Genomic DNA, 17,578 nt, shown 5'->3' with positions numbered 1-17,578 from the left:
ACAGCTAGGATATTTGTTTCCTGGTTATCAGGTGTTCACGCCGAAAATCCCGATGCAAGTTTTTGCATACCTAATTACGAAAGCACTGTGAAAGTCTCAAAATCTAATTTACTTGGCGCCAAGAAGTCTGCAGGAAGCCTACCGCAAACACGCAATACAAGCGATGTTCATGATAGTTCCAGAAAACAACGTAGACTAATCTGCGCATGCGTTTGGTGTAAATTACGTTGAGTAGTACCACAAGGAGAGCAAAGGGTTTTCTGAAACAAATATATACGTTTGAGATCTTCATATGAAAGTATCGTAGATGTGCTCCAGGTTTTACCTAGGGGTACGGTCAGGTGCTCCCCACCCCCACCCCCTCTACAAGGAATAATTAATTAATTGATATTAATTAATTAATTGGTGATTAAAAGTTTACACTGTAGCGCTTTAGGGGCTTAGGGGTTTAGCGGACGACAGCCCCACCAAACCATCACAATACTTGGCTTCACACTAGAGCTTATAAGTATAGTCTAAGTGCACTTGGAACCTACTTTGAGTGTGAAGGGGTAAAACGTACTTACTTGAACTTTTCTTGGTGACCATGGAAACTTTCGTAGTTCAAAGAAGCCGAAGTACACCGCCAAGTATGGTCTACACCACACTTGAGAACGCACTTGACCAATAGGAAATGGAAGCCAACTGAAAGCGCGCGCGTGTAGCGTTGTCACGATTCTGAAAAACAACTTGCCAGCTGAAATCAGAAGAAATTCAAAATGGACGGCTGGTGTTCGGAGGAGCAAGAGTCTTTTATGTAAGTTAACAAAGAAAGAAAAGAAAAGTCGATGCATATGGTTAAACTTATAATAAACTTATAATCCTATTTTAACTTTCTTTTTTTCAGAGACGGCTTTAACCATCGGTTTTCATTTCTACCACGAAATGCGGTTCTTCAAAACCAGCCACACGTGCAGCCACTATTTCAACCTGGCCACTTCTTCGCGCCGCAACAAATACACTTTATCCCGCCGACTCCTTCAAACAATCCAGGCAAAGAATCGTCCAAAGGAAAAGCAAATGAAAAACAAAGCCAAAACCAAAATCTGCAGACTGGTCCGTACAGGAAACAAAAAACCTTCTGCATGCGTGAGCGGCTCGTTTCGAAAAACTGAAGTCATCCTCAGCCAGAGTGCGCGCAGTAATTTGGAACGAGATTTACGAGAACTTCAAGAGCAGCTGTGATGGAAGTGAGCGTACTTTGCCGCAAGTTAAGAAGAGACAGCAAAATGGAATACGAATTTAAACAGCCAAGTAAAACTGGCGAAGAAAGCCTGAATAAATCAAAGAGAACTTTCCCTATTACAGCATTTTTGATCAAACAATGGGCTACCGTGACAGCGTGGATCCCACCAAGATGAAAATTGAAAGTTCTTCAATTGTACCAAGTGCATCCGATGCCGAAAGTACTCCACAACCCACTTCTTCAGGGGCAAGGGAAAGGAAAGAATGTTCCGCAAGTACCGCCAGCTCGGAAAACGAAGACAGACCTTCAACAAGTGCTGGCATGAAACGTGGATGCAACGAGGCGCGTGGTAAGGAATCACGGAAGTAGAAACGAGAAAAAAGTGACGAGAATGTTGGTACAGATGACTGGAGTGCGTTCAAAGAAATGTGGGAGAAAAGCCTTCAACAGGAAAATGAAAGGTTTGAAAAGTCAATGAAAAAGTTGCAAGAGAATCAGAGTATGCAAATGGAACAAACAACATCCCTTTTATCCGGATTTAAAGATTTAATGAAGGATTTGTTGACGGAATAGAGACAGTTAAACTCTGTTCATGTACTGTTCTCGTTTTTCTCTGCAAATTAGTCATTTGAACTTACTGAGTTGAAATTTAATTTAACAACGTTTTTTAAACTCATTCTAAAATTGTGCTTATAACAGAAACGATTTTTTCAAGCTTTAAATATTCATCTGTTCACGTTTGATAAGTTCAACTTTAGCTAACTTTTAGTGGATAAAGTCCACACAGTCCGCTTGTTACAGTTTTGAACCATTTTTATAAGAGTTGTTGTAATTACACGCGTTGTGGAAGACACAGTAAATCTACCGTGAAAAAGAAACCCATTAAATTTCAACGAATGAACACACTACCGCTTGTATTAGTTCTCGTTTCACTCTGAAAGGAGACAAGCATTCATTGACTTTTGTTCGGAATAACTTGTTACTGAACCCAACGTATTCAAATCAACTACAAGTAAAGTTATCCCACACAAAGTTCTTAAGCGTTTCTCTAAACGCCGTCCTCCTGTAATGGTCCTTCATAATCGCCGTCAGAATCACTGTCATCTGAATCGCTGTCGCTGCAATCGTACAAGTCACCGTGATCAACGCAGATGTTATGTCTAAAACACATGCAGCGAGAACAGTTTTAGTTAGTGTTCTGGTTTGCTGCTCAACCTTCTTTAATAGTAAGCGCCAGCGTCCCTTGAGCATGCCAAACGCTCTTTCGACATCAGATCTTGCAGCACCGACTAAGTTTCTTGTTAAATTCACGTTCATCTGGAGAAAGATGCCCTCTGTTAGGATACGGTTTGACCAGCCACTTCAACAGCGAATAAGCGCTGTCTCACTATGATGAGAGGGGGAATTTCAGTGCCACTGACAATTTTCTTTGGCGAAGTTAAAATTTGTTCGTTTTCTCCCAAATCAAAGAGGCCACTTAATCGTAACACCCTGGCATCATGCATACTTCCAGGATACCCGAAGCTAACATGAATGAATTTTAAACTACAATCAACTACGGCCTGTAAATTGACACTAATGTTGCTTTCTATTGAAGTAGTCCTCGTGGTTATCTGGGGGTGCGTTTATTTCGACGTGACAACCGTCTATTGCGCCAACTATTTGCGAAACCCCGTATTCCTTTTCAAATTCGTCCATAAGTTCCTGCAACTCTTGTCGCGTCAGTGGAAACTTAATAAATCGGTCTTTTAGTCGGAGTAGAGAAAGTTCAAATTCGGCACGGATAGTTTTGGCGGTTGACATCCCAAGTCCAAATTGCAGTCCACAGCTTTTGAAACTACCCCCTGTTGCGAGTCGCCACAGCGTTAAGCCAACTCTTTCTTCGACGCTTACAGGTGAACGCATTCTTGTGTGCTGCTTCTGTAGGTCTCCGCGGACTAGATCACACAAAGCCTCGAACGTTGGACGAGTCTGGCACACGAAAATGCATTTTCCATAATGGATCCATGTCTCGGTTAGGTAAAAGCACTTTAAACCAGTTTTGCGGACGAGGCCAAGCCCAAGCCCTGTGGCGATTTCTTTGCCGAAAACCACGTTGTCGAACCATTCTTGAGAAAAGCAGAAGATGTCGCTTGTTCCTTTGCGTTGCTGCCACGTACTCGTTAATAACAAAGTACCTGTGCATTTCTTGTAATGTTGAAATTCTTTGGGTCAAAAGTAACGACAAAATAAATAGGAAATTACAAAAAACTATTCTCTTTTGCAAAGGCCTCATGATTTCACAAGCGTGCAATCCTGTTCGGTGATAATTATGCGTGACTGATTTTACCCCGCGAAAGATGATTGACAGCTTGTACCTCAAGTAATATACTTAGTCATCAAGTGTGTAGCCAGATTTTGTAAAATACGACTTAAGATTTTTAAGTGCACTTGATTCAAGTGCTGACTTGAAACTAACTTAGCTTCTAGTGTGAAGCCAAGTAATAGTGCATTCTGCACTAAAAAGCACATATGAAGGAAATTGCCCTTTTAATTAATGATATCGAAACCGGGATAAGCTCGGGCAGTGTGGTCCACTTGGCTTAAGGATTCCCTTCTTCTAAGATGCTGAACAACAACAAAATCGGGAAAAAAGTTCTTTGGTTGTGTATTAGATTATTAAGTCCCAAATTCGCAGGAAAAAATAGCGTGGAACGCATTTTTCTCGCAAGCCGCACGCTGAACAAAGTTGTATACCCCTACCCCGAAGGTAAACCGTGCATGAGTTAGCCTGAGAACGCATACTGATTATACTAACACGAAGATCTGTCTGGTTCAAGGGCTGCGTATGAGTTTACTTATCACCCACAAACAGTGAATGCATCTGTTTCTATCTCGAGTGTTTTGAACACCAACCAGCATTCGCTCTCAAGAAGTAATTGAGCCCGAATTTCGCGTTGTAATACTCGGTCAGTTTTTGCTGCAACTACTAGCTACTAATGGCTGATTCGTTCGGTTTTACTTTTCCGTAAGTTTTGTTTAGCTCCCGCTTACTTTTAAACTTTGAAATGACTTTCGTGCAAAACAGCCTACTAAGAACATACTTTGAAACAACTGAGCGCAAATCTCGCGTTTTAAAAGCGCTCGGTTAGTTTTTGCTTCAACTACCGGCTGATTCGTTCAGGTTTACTTTTCTGTAAGTTCTATTTAACCCCTGCTAAGTCTTAAACTTTGAAATGGTGTTGGTGCAAAACGGCCAACTGAGAACACACTTTTAATACTTAACGTCGTCATGGCGACGAATATGGAACAAATGATTATGACGAAGTCAATGAGTCATCAATCGTAATTAAACTGATGCGCAGATGTTTTGCACATTGACTACATTCCGTAACAGTGTTTATCAAGATGTTTTTTCACGACGTTGCGCCACGATTGTGCGAGTTTTTCATTTCAGTAGGAGTTTTGCTGATTGCAGCTCTTCTTATTTTGACATTTGTTCTGTCAACCATCATAGATTTTGCAATGCGACCACGTGACTTGGTAAGTTGTGTAGTACTTAGTCCTAGTAGGTAAGCTTATTGTAAATTTTATGCATCTAAAAGAACTAATGCGCAGCCTGAGAAAGAGAAATCAACCAAGCTTATATTCGAGCTCAGCACGAGAAGATTGCGTTTTTGACATAATCTTGCTGTATCAAGGGAAAAAATCACAGACTGCATTCATTTTCATTTTTTAGGTAAAAAATACTGGAACTTTTTCGTGTCGCAACAATGCAAAGCTCGGGTAATTTGGAGGTAGAAAAACTCAAGTATGACTTTGGATTGTCGAAACAGTTTTGAAAGGGACTGCAGTGTAATGCACGAATTTTCAGTCTGATCAAATTCGCAAAATGATGTGCATTCTTTCGGCCACCATTCAGAAGTTGCTCGAAATCGCTATGGCAAAATACAACGGACTGATCGTCTTTCCTGTTACAATTAACGATGTTTTCTTTTTAATCTTAGTCGACACAAAGTCAGGCAGAAGAACCGTCCTTAACGCCGCCACCGGTTCCCGAACCTGAGTACCAGGCTCCCACAAAAATCGAACGAAACAAGGTTGAAATCGAACGCAAAACGGCGTCACGAAAGAAAAAGATATTGCCACCTTCTAATGAAATCGAGACTGCGCGCGCAGCTAGAGTCCAGTCCATGATCGAGGCTCATAGGCGTGGCTTGAACAGGCTGTATGCGGGACGAAAACGTGCTGTGTCTCTTATAAGAGCTGCGAATAGAATCAGAAAAAGACATGCACTGGACCTGGCAGAAAAAAGGGAGGCTTGGGAGCAGCTACAATCAAGATTTAACGTGCTTATGCGCGAGCGAGAGCGGGAATTCAAAGCCTGGGTGAAACAGATTCAGGAAGAAAGCAACCCACCACTTGCATCACTGGAGAGACAGAATCAAATAAGAATGAGCGCCTCAGTGCACGCGGAAAGAGATGTAAATGGGCCACAGTTGTCGCCAGTTACCGGAGCTATAAACGGAAATGATGCAAATTTGACCTGCGGAGCTGACGGCCTCGCACAAATCCCTGGGAAGGAGTGCAGTGATATGAATAAAGAAAAGACAAGCGCAACAAGGAAGGGTGCTGATATGGCTGCTATCAAAAATAAACAGGTGATTACTTTTGTTGTATTTTCCAATCAGCAATAAGACAGTGGTTAATTCTAGGTATAATAGCAAGTTACTGTGTTAGTTGTGTAACTTATATAATTATTGTTTGATTTTACTCTGACATGGCAATGCATTCAAGGGCAATTGTTTGCGACTGAACTGGCGTTTAGATAAGGGACGCAGGTATGAGAAAGGGGCACCATTTTTCATGGAAGGAAATAAACGACTTTTTGTGAAAAAAGATATATAAAAGGTGCCGCTTTGGGCCTTTGGGGAGTAGCATTTCAGTATAAAACTTGGATCAATACCCTTCCCCTCCCCCTGGTAAGATATTTTCATCTTTAACTTATAAAGGCATAGATTAGTTGCTACCACAAGAATGTGATTGCATTACACTACTTGTTTTCCCGACTGTATCGAAACACAGCAATAAATCATTCCTTGCACTGCTATTATAATTTGTAGGATGAAGAAGACACGCATGACCCATCAAATAACGCGAACGGCACGAAGAAGATGCCAGTTTGCAGAGTACTTGGCGACAGCAAAACAATTAAAATGAAGGTAATGAATTCAAACAAGTAGTTTCTTTTGATGTAAATATTTGAGAAGAAAAATTAGCGATAATAAAATGGAACGACGTTTCGATGACTCCATGTCAATGATCACATGGAGTCATTCTAATTACCAGTTCCCAGCGTTAGCCGACGGTCGGAAAGCAACTAAGTGTTGTGTAACTATTTTGTACCATGCCATAGAAACTACGCCTACTAAATTTCGTCGGAATAAGATCGCAGTGCAGGATGGGAAGGTTGGGTTAAGTACCCTCGAATATACAACAGCTTTCCTGTATTCTCATTGGCTGTATTTTTTATGGCATGGTATAAATGCTAATACGAGTCTTTTGTCAACAGTTTGGCAAAAACAACAAGCTCGCCAGTTTAATGGAGGATAGTAAAGTCGGTGATGGATTTTACGTGTTCCTGTGAAACTACACATAGCGTTACATTCCAGTCAACGAGAACTTTATTAGCAAACCCATACCAAGATGTACGTTTAGACATACCAAGATGTACTGACAATAGGCGTGACGTCATCAAGGGTCGCTAAGAAACAACGAAGACACGTGGTGTTTACAAAAGAATCGATTTCGTTCAAGCAGGTAGCTTTTGACGTCCGAGATTACAATGCATTACTCATATCAAATAAACAAATTTTGATCAAACAAAAAAAAAAAAGTTTTAAACCAATTGCAAGTTAAAAAAATTAAGTTTATGAAAGGGAGGGCTCAATTTTACACAGGTTTAAAATTAACTTCAGAAAGCAACATTTTTGCTCAAACAATTCTTATCCATGTTTTATTCTAAGCATGAATGGGGTACAATTAAAAAAAAAAATTCCTATCGTCTCAATTTCTAGTTAAGAACGTTTAGTAGAGGAAAACTTTAATGAAAGTCAGACAACACAAGTTAGTAAACAGATATCCTGATTACAAATCACAATATAATATTTTCCATTACCTTTACAAAAGTAATTACGCGGAGAACAAAGAATAGCGTTGATGCAAAAACATTGGTTAGGTTGACGAAAGCTATTAAACGGTGCAAGGAAAAGAATGTGCAATAAAAATGGAATTAATGTAAAAAGCCTGTCTCTCATTGAGGTAATTCATACAATTTGTTTCAATTCTTTAAATGTACTATTTTTCTTTTTTTAACTAGCTTTGTACATAGGAAACCAAAGCGTAATATGAGAGTTTGTCTGGATGTATTATAAGAGCTTGTGTGGATTTGAAATTAAGTTGAGAAAAATATCTCGTACTACCGTAGTGCACTGAAAAGCTATAACAAAACTTAAAACCTTACCTGGTGTTACTATTTTGTCCTTCTTGTGCTTTAAAAAGCCATTCGCCCGATTTTTCGTTTCAACAGTCTGTCACTGACAGACAGACCGTTAGTAGACTTAGTACTGGTTTTTACTGTTATAACTAGGGGTAGCTAACACTAAAAGTGCCCCGGGTCTTTTGATCTTATCTGATTTGAATAAAATGGAACTTTTTGTTTGTGTTTATTTTTAAGGGTTGTAACTGTGCGCGAAACTGTAGCTTGCGGTTTGAGTGGCTATCGCATCTGGGTACTGGGTGAGGCATTGATGGGCAGTGAGAAGTTGAAAATAGCTCAATTTTATTGTAAAATATTTATTTCTCGTTCAATTTTAAGAAACTAAACTGTAACAATTTTTTAACGTGGCAGTCGAGTTTTTGAGCTTTTGCAAGGTAAGGATATTTATTTGGATTTTGTTGCTATCGAAAAAGATTACAAAGCTTGCTATTGTAGAGCAAGTTGGTTTCGATTGCTGGATTGAAAAAAAAGACTCAGTCCAAATCTGCGATTCGTCAGACACAAATCACACACAAGAGCGACTTAAAGATTCAGTCGAAAAACCAAGTTTACATAAAGAAAACAAAACACTCGTACTGTACAGTTTCTGACTTTCTGCTTTGTTTCACTTTTCCCGATAAAATTTTTCGTTTCCCATCGCCCCGTCTCTTGTGATGGTGGGTTGGTCGGTCGGGCAAAAAAAAGAAAAGAATGAACACTTTAAGGGGTCTGGGTTCATTTGAGAAGCCAGGAGATGCAGAACCGAAAGATTTTGTTTCAGTCGATCTCGCTGAGAATGTTGGAACAATCGTTTATGCCCCTGACACGAAACAGCGTTTTAAAAAACTTAGTATCGATGTTAGTTGAAGACAAGGACGTCACATCATACCAATTGATGTTACATGTCAAAACAAGATCGTATGCTTGTAAATTAAAGTACGTACTTGCCTCTTTGACTAGTGCATCTGTTTTTTGTTTTGTTTTTTTACATTTCGAAAAAAATGGGTCGGTCGGGCGATGGGAAACGAAACATTTTATTGGGGTGGCCCAACGAATTTTTAAATTCGCTAATTTGATTTGTTCGAGGGTTTCCGCTCCCAAAGTGCTAAAAAAAGCGTGTCGGCGTTTGTTGTATTTGATTACAGTGAAACGTTACAGAGCATTTTCGAAGAAGGGCTAAAAAACATGGATTGATGAAAGGCCTCTCAACGCAAAAGTTTTTTTTTATAAATATTATAAAACAATCACCGACACGTTTTTGTTGCTGACATATTGAAGTATAATTCCTCTGAAAATTTGAAGTCAAATGAACAAGATCCCTTGAAGTTTTAGCTCTTTAAAGTGTCCCTCTCAAGCGAAAAATATAATTCGAGAAAATAGCGTTTAGAAAAATCTATCCGGCTTCGCAAACAGACACCGCCCCGGTCACCTCCCGGGGGTAGACTGTCCACAGCCCTCTATTTTTTCGTGTTTTATATGTTCACAATCTTCACACAAAGCCTCGAATTTCTACTAGAAGTATTTATTAGGAACGAAATTCCTTTGCGAAATTCGCTTTTAGCAGCGACGGAATACAAAGCCCTGACTAAAAGATCAAACGTTTTCATCAAGTATTGCTTTGGATGTTTATTCCCGACCGACAAAAGCTTAGACGTCTTAGACTGTTGTGTGATAATTACATGCGAGTCTCTTCGGTTGACACAGCTTTATAACACTTAGCGGACTAATTACCCGAGAACAACTTGCGGGCAAGCGCTATTGCTACGTCATCATTACCCGGGACCATTTGCAGGCAAACCCTATTGTTACGTCATCATTACCCGAGACCACCTTGCGCGCTCACTTCAACCAAGTCGAGATGCACTGTATTTCCCGGTATCTCTTCTGTATTTCCTTCTTTAACTACTTATACGTGGGGACCACTATAATGCCTCCTCGGGCTTTGGCCTCTGGGCCAAAGCCCTGCGGGGGCAATAATACCAGTTAATAGTCTGTTTAAGATCTTTGTTGTTTTGAACAGTATACTTTATTGGAAAATGCCAAGAAACTGGAGGAATATAGATTGTTAGACCGAGGATTTCGTTATGAAGGAGCTCGTTCCATCGGGATTCGCTGTCAGTTATGGTCGCGTTATGTGATATTCCATTCGTGCACCTGCCTGAGGTTTCATTTTGTTCAGGGTAATAAGAATTTGCGCTCGAATCAGTAACAATATAGCTTGGTAATTTTTTGACTCATATTATTCTTGAAAAAAATAGGATTTAGGTCACTCTACAAAATGATCGTGATTTCTACATTTATATATGATTAAAAACCCATTCACAACCGATTGCAATAAATTGCAAGAGTAGAGTTGTAAATATAAAGAGTTTGACAGGTGGCCCTTTTAAACAGTCACACATGTTCCGCTTTTTATGCAGATTCTAAAACAATATTCAATATATTGTTCTGAAAATTGCTGTGGGGTCTAAATACGACATTTTTCCTTGACGGTTTGAAGCTTGTTCCGTGTTCGGTGGTCGAAGTTACAGTTATTTTCCGCAACGAAACAACAACACTGCAACTGAATATGTCGTCCCAAGAAGAAGTTTATCCATCGAACGAGGAAAACATCACCGATGCTATAAGAAATGTCCTAGTAATAAATTGTGCTGTGAACCTTCCTCTCGCTTTAACAGCGATAATTGGGAATACATTGGTGCTTCATGCAGTGTGGATCACGCCAGCTCTTCGTTCACCATCAATGATTTTACTCTGTGGTTTGGCGCTATCTGATCTCGCTGTTGGTGCAGTTGTTCAACCACTTTTTATCACGGACAATTTAATACGACTTTATTCTCGATCCCAAAGAATGAAACACTTATTCTTGAACGTTTACAACGTATTTGGTTTTTCATTTTGTGGAATTTCTCTTTGCACAATCACCGCCATTTGCGTTGACAGACTGATCGCCGTTCAAAAGACGTTGCAGTATCCAAGCATTGTCACAATCCCGCGAGTAACACGAATTCTCCTGGTGATCTGGACAAGTTGTGTAATTTTAGCAAGCGCCCACTTTTGGCAGCAAATGGTTCAGCTAGTTGCAATTGTAGTTGTAATATGTGCTTGTCTGTGCATCTCAGCTTATTCTCATGTAAAAATCTACAAAACTGTTCGCCATCATCAAAATGCGATTCATATTCAGCTCCAAGCCGTTGAAACTAATTCTGGAAATGTTAACAATATGTCGGCCTTAAAGAAGTCTGCATTTAACGCATTTTTATTTTTTCTGGTGCTTATTATCTGTTATTGTCCGTTTTTCGTTGCTTATGTCGTAACTTTGGTTTATCCCATCAATTTATTCCTCAGCAGTTCTCTTACTTCAACTATTGTATTCATTAACTCCTCTTTAAATCCTTTTTAGGCGAGGACGTTAGTCTCGAGTCTTATGTTATGAAGCGATAAATTGGTTGGGTTTACAACGGGCGATGTGATGATTCGAACCGAGGGGGGTTGGTAACTAAGAATATGGCTTGAGATTGTTTTCCTCCGCCATCTTGGTTATTCGAGACTTTTTCGCAGCCAGAAGCCTTGACTCGAAGTAAGATTAGTAGCTGATATTTTTTTTTGCGCTCACTTACAAACATATTGAGATATCATAGTACACAAAAACCTTATCGACACACCGAACTAAATTGTGGTTTACGAGCTGGGAGTCAGCTGGCGAGTGCTGTTTCGGCAGACCTTTGCCTTTCAAGACTGAAGTTGAACTGGATATAAAGCATTGAAAGCAATATAAACATGGCTAATTAAACATCAGGATTGATATATTTGTGATCTGAACTACTGGCGACATTGTAACCTGAGCTTTAACTGAAGAGGAGAAGTGCAGAAGAATACGGTATTGCCACAACTGCTGAGGTGAGCTATCAAAAATTTATATCAGTTTGCTTGTACATGTACTTTATTGAATAACATAATGGACAAAGTATTTATGAATCGAAATAACGATTTTAAAAGGCTAAATATCTGCTAGATGTTGTTATATTTAATTTGCTGGAATTTATAGATTACTAAGCATCGAGAGAGCTTCATTCGCGATCCCTTCTGTCAACAGAACGTTTTCGTATACTACTAGGTCAGATTTCAACATTGATTTTAATAATGGTGTGCAAAGCAGCAGTAAATATAAACAAGTGATTGTAAAATATGGATACAAACAAACTTATTTCAGGCTTTACCACTGATAAAAGAACTACAATTGATCACATTTATACAAATCTAAATAAATACTGATAAATCAAGAGTCCAAACTGGTGTTCTCAAGACACACTAAAGTGACCTTAAAGCTGGGTGGTTTAATAGCAACCAAAAAAGAGTATATACATTTTTGTAGATCATAATAATTAGTAAATGATTTAAGAAGCATAGTGGTCATGTAGAAAGATGTGTTTCAGAAAAAAGAAAATTTTAAGTAACTACTTATGTTGCAATAAATTGTTGCAATGTTGCAATCAATTTTAACAATTGATTCTTTCTTTTATTATGTTTACAGAACAGAATTAAAAAACAACAGAAAACATCCAAAATACAGTTTTCAAAGAATCCACTGACAGCTGTGTTTTGTCCTAATTGCTTCAATATGTTTAATCTGCACTTTGTCAAGAAGCAGCATGAATGTGTGAATGTGGCTGTTGCATTGGAACTGCTTTGACTGGAACTGGTTATTGGCCTCTATTCTGCCTCTATGCAATATATAGAAAGCCCAATCCTCACTATGAATGGCAGATATATTTAAACAAAACACAGCGAAAACCATGTAGCAATAACACCGAAGTTAAAAAAATAAACTGTGTAAAACATCTCTGGATTTGCTACTGAAAGATCCTCAATTCAAATTCATTACTGGCAAACCACTATATCAACTCTACTTCCTAGACTCCACATGTACTGTATCAAGATGTTGGACTTATTGGACTTACTTGCATAACAAATTGTACAGAAAGTGCAAACAACTTTAAGCCCCAAAGTACTGTATTTTAAAATTTTATTTACCTGACAAACCCATTTTCCCCCCTTTTATAGCAAATGTCTCAGTGTCTCAACTTTCGACTTACAGCGAGGAGCCCAAAAGGGTGACCATTTTTAATGTACTAAAAATTTTTGCCTTGCACGAAATAATGTGAATTAATTAAAAAGTGGTCACACATTTGGGCTCCTTGCTGTAAATCACACATCTTTTGAACTCGCATTTTCACTCAATATACATTTTTGGCTTTGTCAGTGTAAATAGCCCATTTCAAAATCACATGATGCTCCCCAGAGAACTTGTTTTTAACTATCTGAATACCAAGAGAATTTTTCTGAATTTGAAAGTAGTGATTCTCAAGAGTGATGTCACAGTCTGAAATAGGACAACAAAAAAACGAAGCCCGAAAGGTCTCTTCTCAGTTCGTTGTCTGGAATTTTTAACATACTGTCTTGCTTTACTGGAACGTCCTCGCCTTAGTATGCATTGCATACCGGTTATTTGTATTGTTGGCGATTTCGTGAGATACGAGAAGTTGTAAAACAGACGTGCCTTAAACTAGTTTGCTGCAAACAAAAACATAGATAAATAGCTAGAAACTAATTTTTGTAACAAAACCACATAGCTTGGGAAAGTCCCATAGTAATGTTGACACCACATCAGATACTAATCAAAGTCTCTTCGAGATATCGACGTTTTTGCATGAAGTATGAGTCGAAGGTTTATCCTGTGCATTCAGGGGCGTATCTAGCCTATAGGCCCGTAGGCCCGGGCCTACAAATGTTTTAGCTACCCACTCAAATTTTTAAAATGTGCTATCAAGATAGCAATTGAGGTTGAACCACTTTCAAGATGAAATAGAAAGCAATATGCATTAAAAATGTCGCAACTACCCTTTCTCGACCCTTAAAGTTACAGTCAACTCTCACTATAACGGACATCTTCGGGACCACAAATTGGTGTCCGTAATAGAGAAAGTCCGTAGTAGCGGGAGATGTGTTCAGTAATTCTTATTCGCTGGGACTTCAACTCCCGTTCGTAATAACGGGGTGTCCGTAATAGCGTGGTGTCCTTGCGGCAAGGTGGGAGTTGGCTTAGTGTATGGCATCTCTTACCGCCGTTGTTCTGCGATCTACATCACCAAAACTGACCGCACACTACGGCAATGCTTGGTTGAGCACCTCCGCAGCATCGAAAAGAACCTACCAGGCTTTCCTGTCGCAGAGCAATTTAATACAAACTGACACACTATTCAAGATGCACAAGTAGAGATTTTTATTGAATCAAAAATATATTAACAATTGTAATATGCATGGCAGTATTGTATTTGTTTGCGAGCGGTGAAGGTCAGAAAATAGCATCGTAAATCACTGGCCATTAGAGACATAATAATCATAAACATATAAGAAAATTGCTAAGGGCTGGCCCAGTATAACTGACAGCCACACTAGCACATTGCCATAATTTGGGTAGTCCTTTAAAAGGTGTCTGCAAATGAGCTGAAGTGGTAGTACTTGTGCGATGGGAGCACTAAAACAACGAAAACGTCAGGAAATGCGACTCATCTTCAAACTGGGAACCAGTCAGCCGCGCGGACTGAATGCAGATTTCAAATACTTTATCTATAAGTCGTCGCGCGCTCATCGCGCGCAGCTTAGAACTTTTAATCTGTTTTTCGCCAGCAATTTTAATCTCTTTGGTGCCAGCAAGTTTCTCAACGAAACATAAGTTGAACGATTTATTGTTAAATTGGCGCTTTATACTCGAACACGAGAACTACTAAGTGATAGGTATCGTTAAGGACAATTGCGTTTATATATTTAGCAATGAGTGAAAATTGCCGGCCCATTCTCTGTGATTAAATGCCAAAATCTAGGTGCTGCCGAATTGCACTTTTGAGGGCCTTTATCGGGAGGATAACCCCGAGCCCTCCCTCTAGAAGCGGCCAGGCCTACAACTCTTCAGAAAGCTGGCTACGCCCCTGGCATTGTTCTTCGAACTTATCATTACAGTTTCTTTGTAGTTTAATTTAACAATTTCCTATCTTCGCGGAGGAAATGCAGCCATATAATTTTGTCAAAAATGGCTCGTTCGCGCCGGGTATTTATACACATATTCCTTAACATTACACAAATAAACAGTGCAAATTTCAGCGAGATCTGACAATTCTATACTTTAAAACTGCAAGGACCTTTCGAGGCAGTCGATTACGGCAGCGAAATTAGCAAATGAAACAGCAAAATATGCGTTCGACGCTTTGTTTTTGCGACGCTATATTTGAATTGTTATAGGTAGACCGCCGTTCAATGTGTTCAAGGCCGTATCGTTACGATTGCTCCATGAAAAAGCACGAAAAAAAAATACGGATATTTCCGACTACTGTCGGAGAAAACATTGCGTAAACAAATCGTTACACTCAAGCTGCGTTTTGTCTAGGCTCGGCGAGGGTCGGATATCAAGACCCAGGATTAAACAAAAGCCACATATACAGTGAATGCTTTCGAATTATATTTGAAGATGAAATACGAAAGAATTTTGCTGTCTTTGACTGAAATTCCGCTCGAACTGCGTAGATACTATCGCATGTTGTAAAGCCGATTCATGCAACATTGCTCTTAACGCGATGTAAGTGCTAGTGATTATTTATTCGTGTTTTAGTTACGCAATCCATTGTTTGTGCGACACTTTTTATAGATCGCCTTTCAGACACACGTGCGTTGAGATAAGAAAGCTGACATGTCACTTTTAAAATTGTTATATAACGTTTGTAAATGTGACAAGTCACGTTTTTTCCACGAAATCGCAAGTGATCACCCACAGCGGAAAGTAATCCCTTGAGAAATTAAAACAGTCCCTTGAGAAATTAAAAAAGTCCCTTGAGAGTTTACAAATATGTGGATCCAAATTTTGTCTACTAACCCCTATTCTACCGTTTTTGCTTGTAAACAAGCAAAAACGTCGAAAAAATGACAGTTAAAAAGTATTTAAAATTGTGTAAAATAAAAGAAACCCATCCATTTTATGTTATATCTGTACAGCTTATCAAATATACATGAATCCTACAGATCATTTAGTTATCAAAATAGTCGTGTTACTAGAGATCCAAAATCCTCGCTTCTGTCAATCTGAATTGTTGCAACAGCAAGCAATCTCAGTTGAAGAAAACAGAAACAAACAAAATGGATCGAAATCTACCAATCACAACTGACAAACGTGACCTTTTCAACGAGTTAAAAGTGAACCTCTGTTTTTTTAAAGGTCCACTTAGATGATTGACAGCAACGAAAAATGTAAACCATTGACTGCATGAGCACAGCTTGCGTAGTAACTTGACGGTTGCATATATTAAATTGGTTTTATATTATCATATCTTTTCTCATTTGATTGCAAACAAGAGTAGACAGAGTCTGTTTTTCTTTTATTTGAACTAAGCTTCTCGCTCCTAAACAGAAAGCGAATTTTTTAGTGAAGGCGCATTTACACGACAGAAAAATTTGGGTACGGACCCATCAGAAAATTGGTCCGGACCTAACGACTTTTGTAGAGAAACAGTCAAATCAATATGGGGCCATAGGCGCCTATGGCCCCGTTTTGATTTGAATGTTTCTCTACAAAAGCAGTCAGGTCCGGACCAATTTTTGACGGGTCCGTACTCAATATTCTCTGTCGTGTAAACGCGCCTTAACTACAATAAATCTGTTGCTTAGTCATTGGCAGTCAGGCTCTTACAGTTCTTGCCAACACAAGTGTTGCTGGAGGTCTGATATTAATTAATTGGGACGCTTTGAATTCAATAGAAACAACGGGCCATCGACCTTTTCTCATTTTTTTTTAGCTGCAATATATGCTGCATAGGTGCCTTTTGAATGACTTTTATGACTTTGCTTGACAGCAAACCAAAAAAGAACTGATTTGTGCCCAAGTGAGGCCTACTGATAATCAATCAGAATCGAGAATCCCGTTCTAGTTATGTTTAAAACCAAAATAAATTGATACAAAATATTACTTTTACGATCCTCCCTTGTTTGTGCTTTACAAATTGTTTGTTAAAGCCTGTGCTATGAGCTCTATTAATCAGAAACGGGGATAATTTTTTTTCACCCAATCACAAGCAAAAAATAAATCTGATTGCAAATTGTCCCACGATTTCCATACATTATGTCTGTGTGATTGGCTCTGAAACGCGTTTGTTTGTCCAATCAAATGCTGCCTTTTCCATGTGTCAATCACCAATAACGATAAACCTATCCCTTGTGAAGCCGCTTCAAACTGCCACGACTTCGCCTCTAATGAGTCAACTGTCACAAGTCAACAGAAGCCGATGGCGAGCCGTCTAACAGTTTTAACATAATCCAGAGACGGATCTATACAACAAAAAGTTCCGCGAAAGTGGATTATTTATAGTTTTGGTTTAAGAGTTCAGCGATTTTACTTGCATGTACAGATAGCGAGTTTTTCAGTAGTAGATCATTGGGTTATGTTAATCCCTGATGCACCATTATTTCGTGGACGTTGCCTTTGAAAGGAATTAATATTATTTTTGAAACAGACTGGACTTTTGCTAAAACATCAGAAATACACGGAATCAACTCTCCCAACATGTTGATTGACAACCCCGCGTGGCAAATAAAAGACTCCTCTAATAACTGTGCTCCTTGGGGATCTAATCGCTTCCCACCAAACAAAATTGATTGACAGTTTTCTCACCTTTCTCGCTTTTTGGCCAATAGTATTTCACTTTGCTCAAGCAAAGCAGAAGTGAAAATTTTGCAGAGATCAAAGCAGGCTCACTTTATTGGCGCCTCTTCACCAGTCTTCTCCCCGCCTT

The 17,578-nt window shown here is 39.2% G+C and overlaps 3 protein-coding genes across 3 annotated transcripts; 2 read left to right on the top strand and 1 right to left on the bottom strand.

Moving 5' to 3' along the window:
* Positions 1-2,273: 2,273 nt before the first annotated feature.
* On the bottom strand, positions 2,274-3,130 carry LOC144659325 (uncharacterized). Its single transcript, XM_078519739.1, has 2 exons — positions 2,811-3,130; positions 2,274-2,385 (listed from the first exon to the last, which is right to left on the bottom strand). The coding sequence occupies exons 1-2, from the start codon at positions 3,128-3,130 to the stop codon at positions 2,274-2,276; spliced, it is 432 nt and encodes a 143-aa protein (XP_078375865.1).
* A 1,430-nt stretch (positions 3,131-4,560) lies between these two features.
* On the top strand, positions 4,561-7,925 carry LOC144660501 (uncharacterized). Its single transcript, XM_078521155.1, has 4 exons — positions 4,561-4,747; positions 5,212-5,865; positions 6,328-6,426; positions 6,777-7,925. Exons 1-4 carry the CDS (start codon positions 4,613-4,615, stop codon positions 6,849-6,851), a joined length of 963 nt encoding a protein of 320 aa, XP_078377281.1. The 5' UTR covers positions 4,561-4,612; the 3' UTR covers positions 6,852-7,925.
* Positions 7,926-10,311: 2,386 nt separating this feature from the next.
* Positions 10,312-13,338, top strand: LOC144659324 (melanocortin receptor 4-like). The gene is made up of 2 exons (XM_078519738.1): positions 10,312-11,141; positions 13,251-13,338. The coding sequence occupies exons 1-2, from the start codon at positions 10,312-10,314 to the stop codon at positions 13,336-13,338; spliced, it is 918 nt and encodes a 305-aa protein (XP_078375864.1).
* Positions 13,339-17,578: the final 4,240 nt, after the last annotated feature.

This window comes from Oculina patagonica, chromosome 7 (assembly GCF_052425735.1).
Source record: "Oculina patagonica isolate OP01 chromosome 7, crgOcupat, whole genome shotgun sequence".
In the NCBI taxonomy this organism is placed as follows: Eukaryota; Metazoa; Cnidaria; class Anthozoa; order Scleractinia; family Oculinidae; genus Oculina; species Oculina patagonica.
The sequence above is the reverse complement of the archived record's forward strand: the minus strand, read 5'-3'. Positions and strand labels throughout refer to the sequence as shown.

What these genes read in the sequence shown, in the direction of transcription:
- LOC144659325 (XM_078519739.1), bottom strand. Translation starts at nt 3,130, where the DNA reads ATGCGTTCACCTGTAAGCGTCGAAGAAAGAGTTGGCTTAACGCTGTGG. An exon ending in GAGGACTACTTCAATAGAAA is followed by an intron (nt 2,386 to 2,810) that starts GCAACATTAGTG and finishes CATGTGTTTTAG; the next exon opens with ACATAACATCTGCGTTGATC.
- LOC144660501 (XM_078521155.1), top strand. Translation starts at nt 4,613, where the DNA reads ATGTTTTTTCACGACGTTGCGCCACGATTGTGCGAGTTTTTCATTTCA. An exon ending in CTGCTATCAAAAATAAACAG is followed by an intron (nt 5,866 to 6,327) that starts GTGATTACTTTT and finishes TATAATTTGTAG; the next exon opens with GATGAAGAAGACACGCATGA. An exon ending in GCAAAACAATTAAAATGAAG is followed by an intron (nt 6,427 to 6,776) that starts GTAATGAATTCA and finishes TTTTGTCAACAG; the next exon opens with TTTGGCAAAAACAACAAGCT.
- LOC144659324 (XM_078519738.1), top strand. Translation starts at nt 10,312, where the DNA reads ATGTCGTCCCAAGAAGAAGTTTATCCATCGAACGAGGAAAACATCACC. An exon ending in AACTCCTCTTTAAATCCTTT is followed by an intron (nt 11,142 to 13,250) that starts TTAGGCGAGGAC and finishes GCATACCGGTTA; the next exon opens with TTTGTATTGTTGGCGATTTC.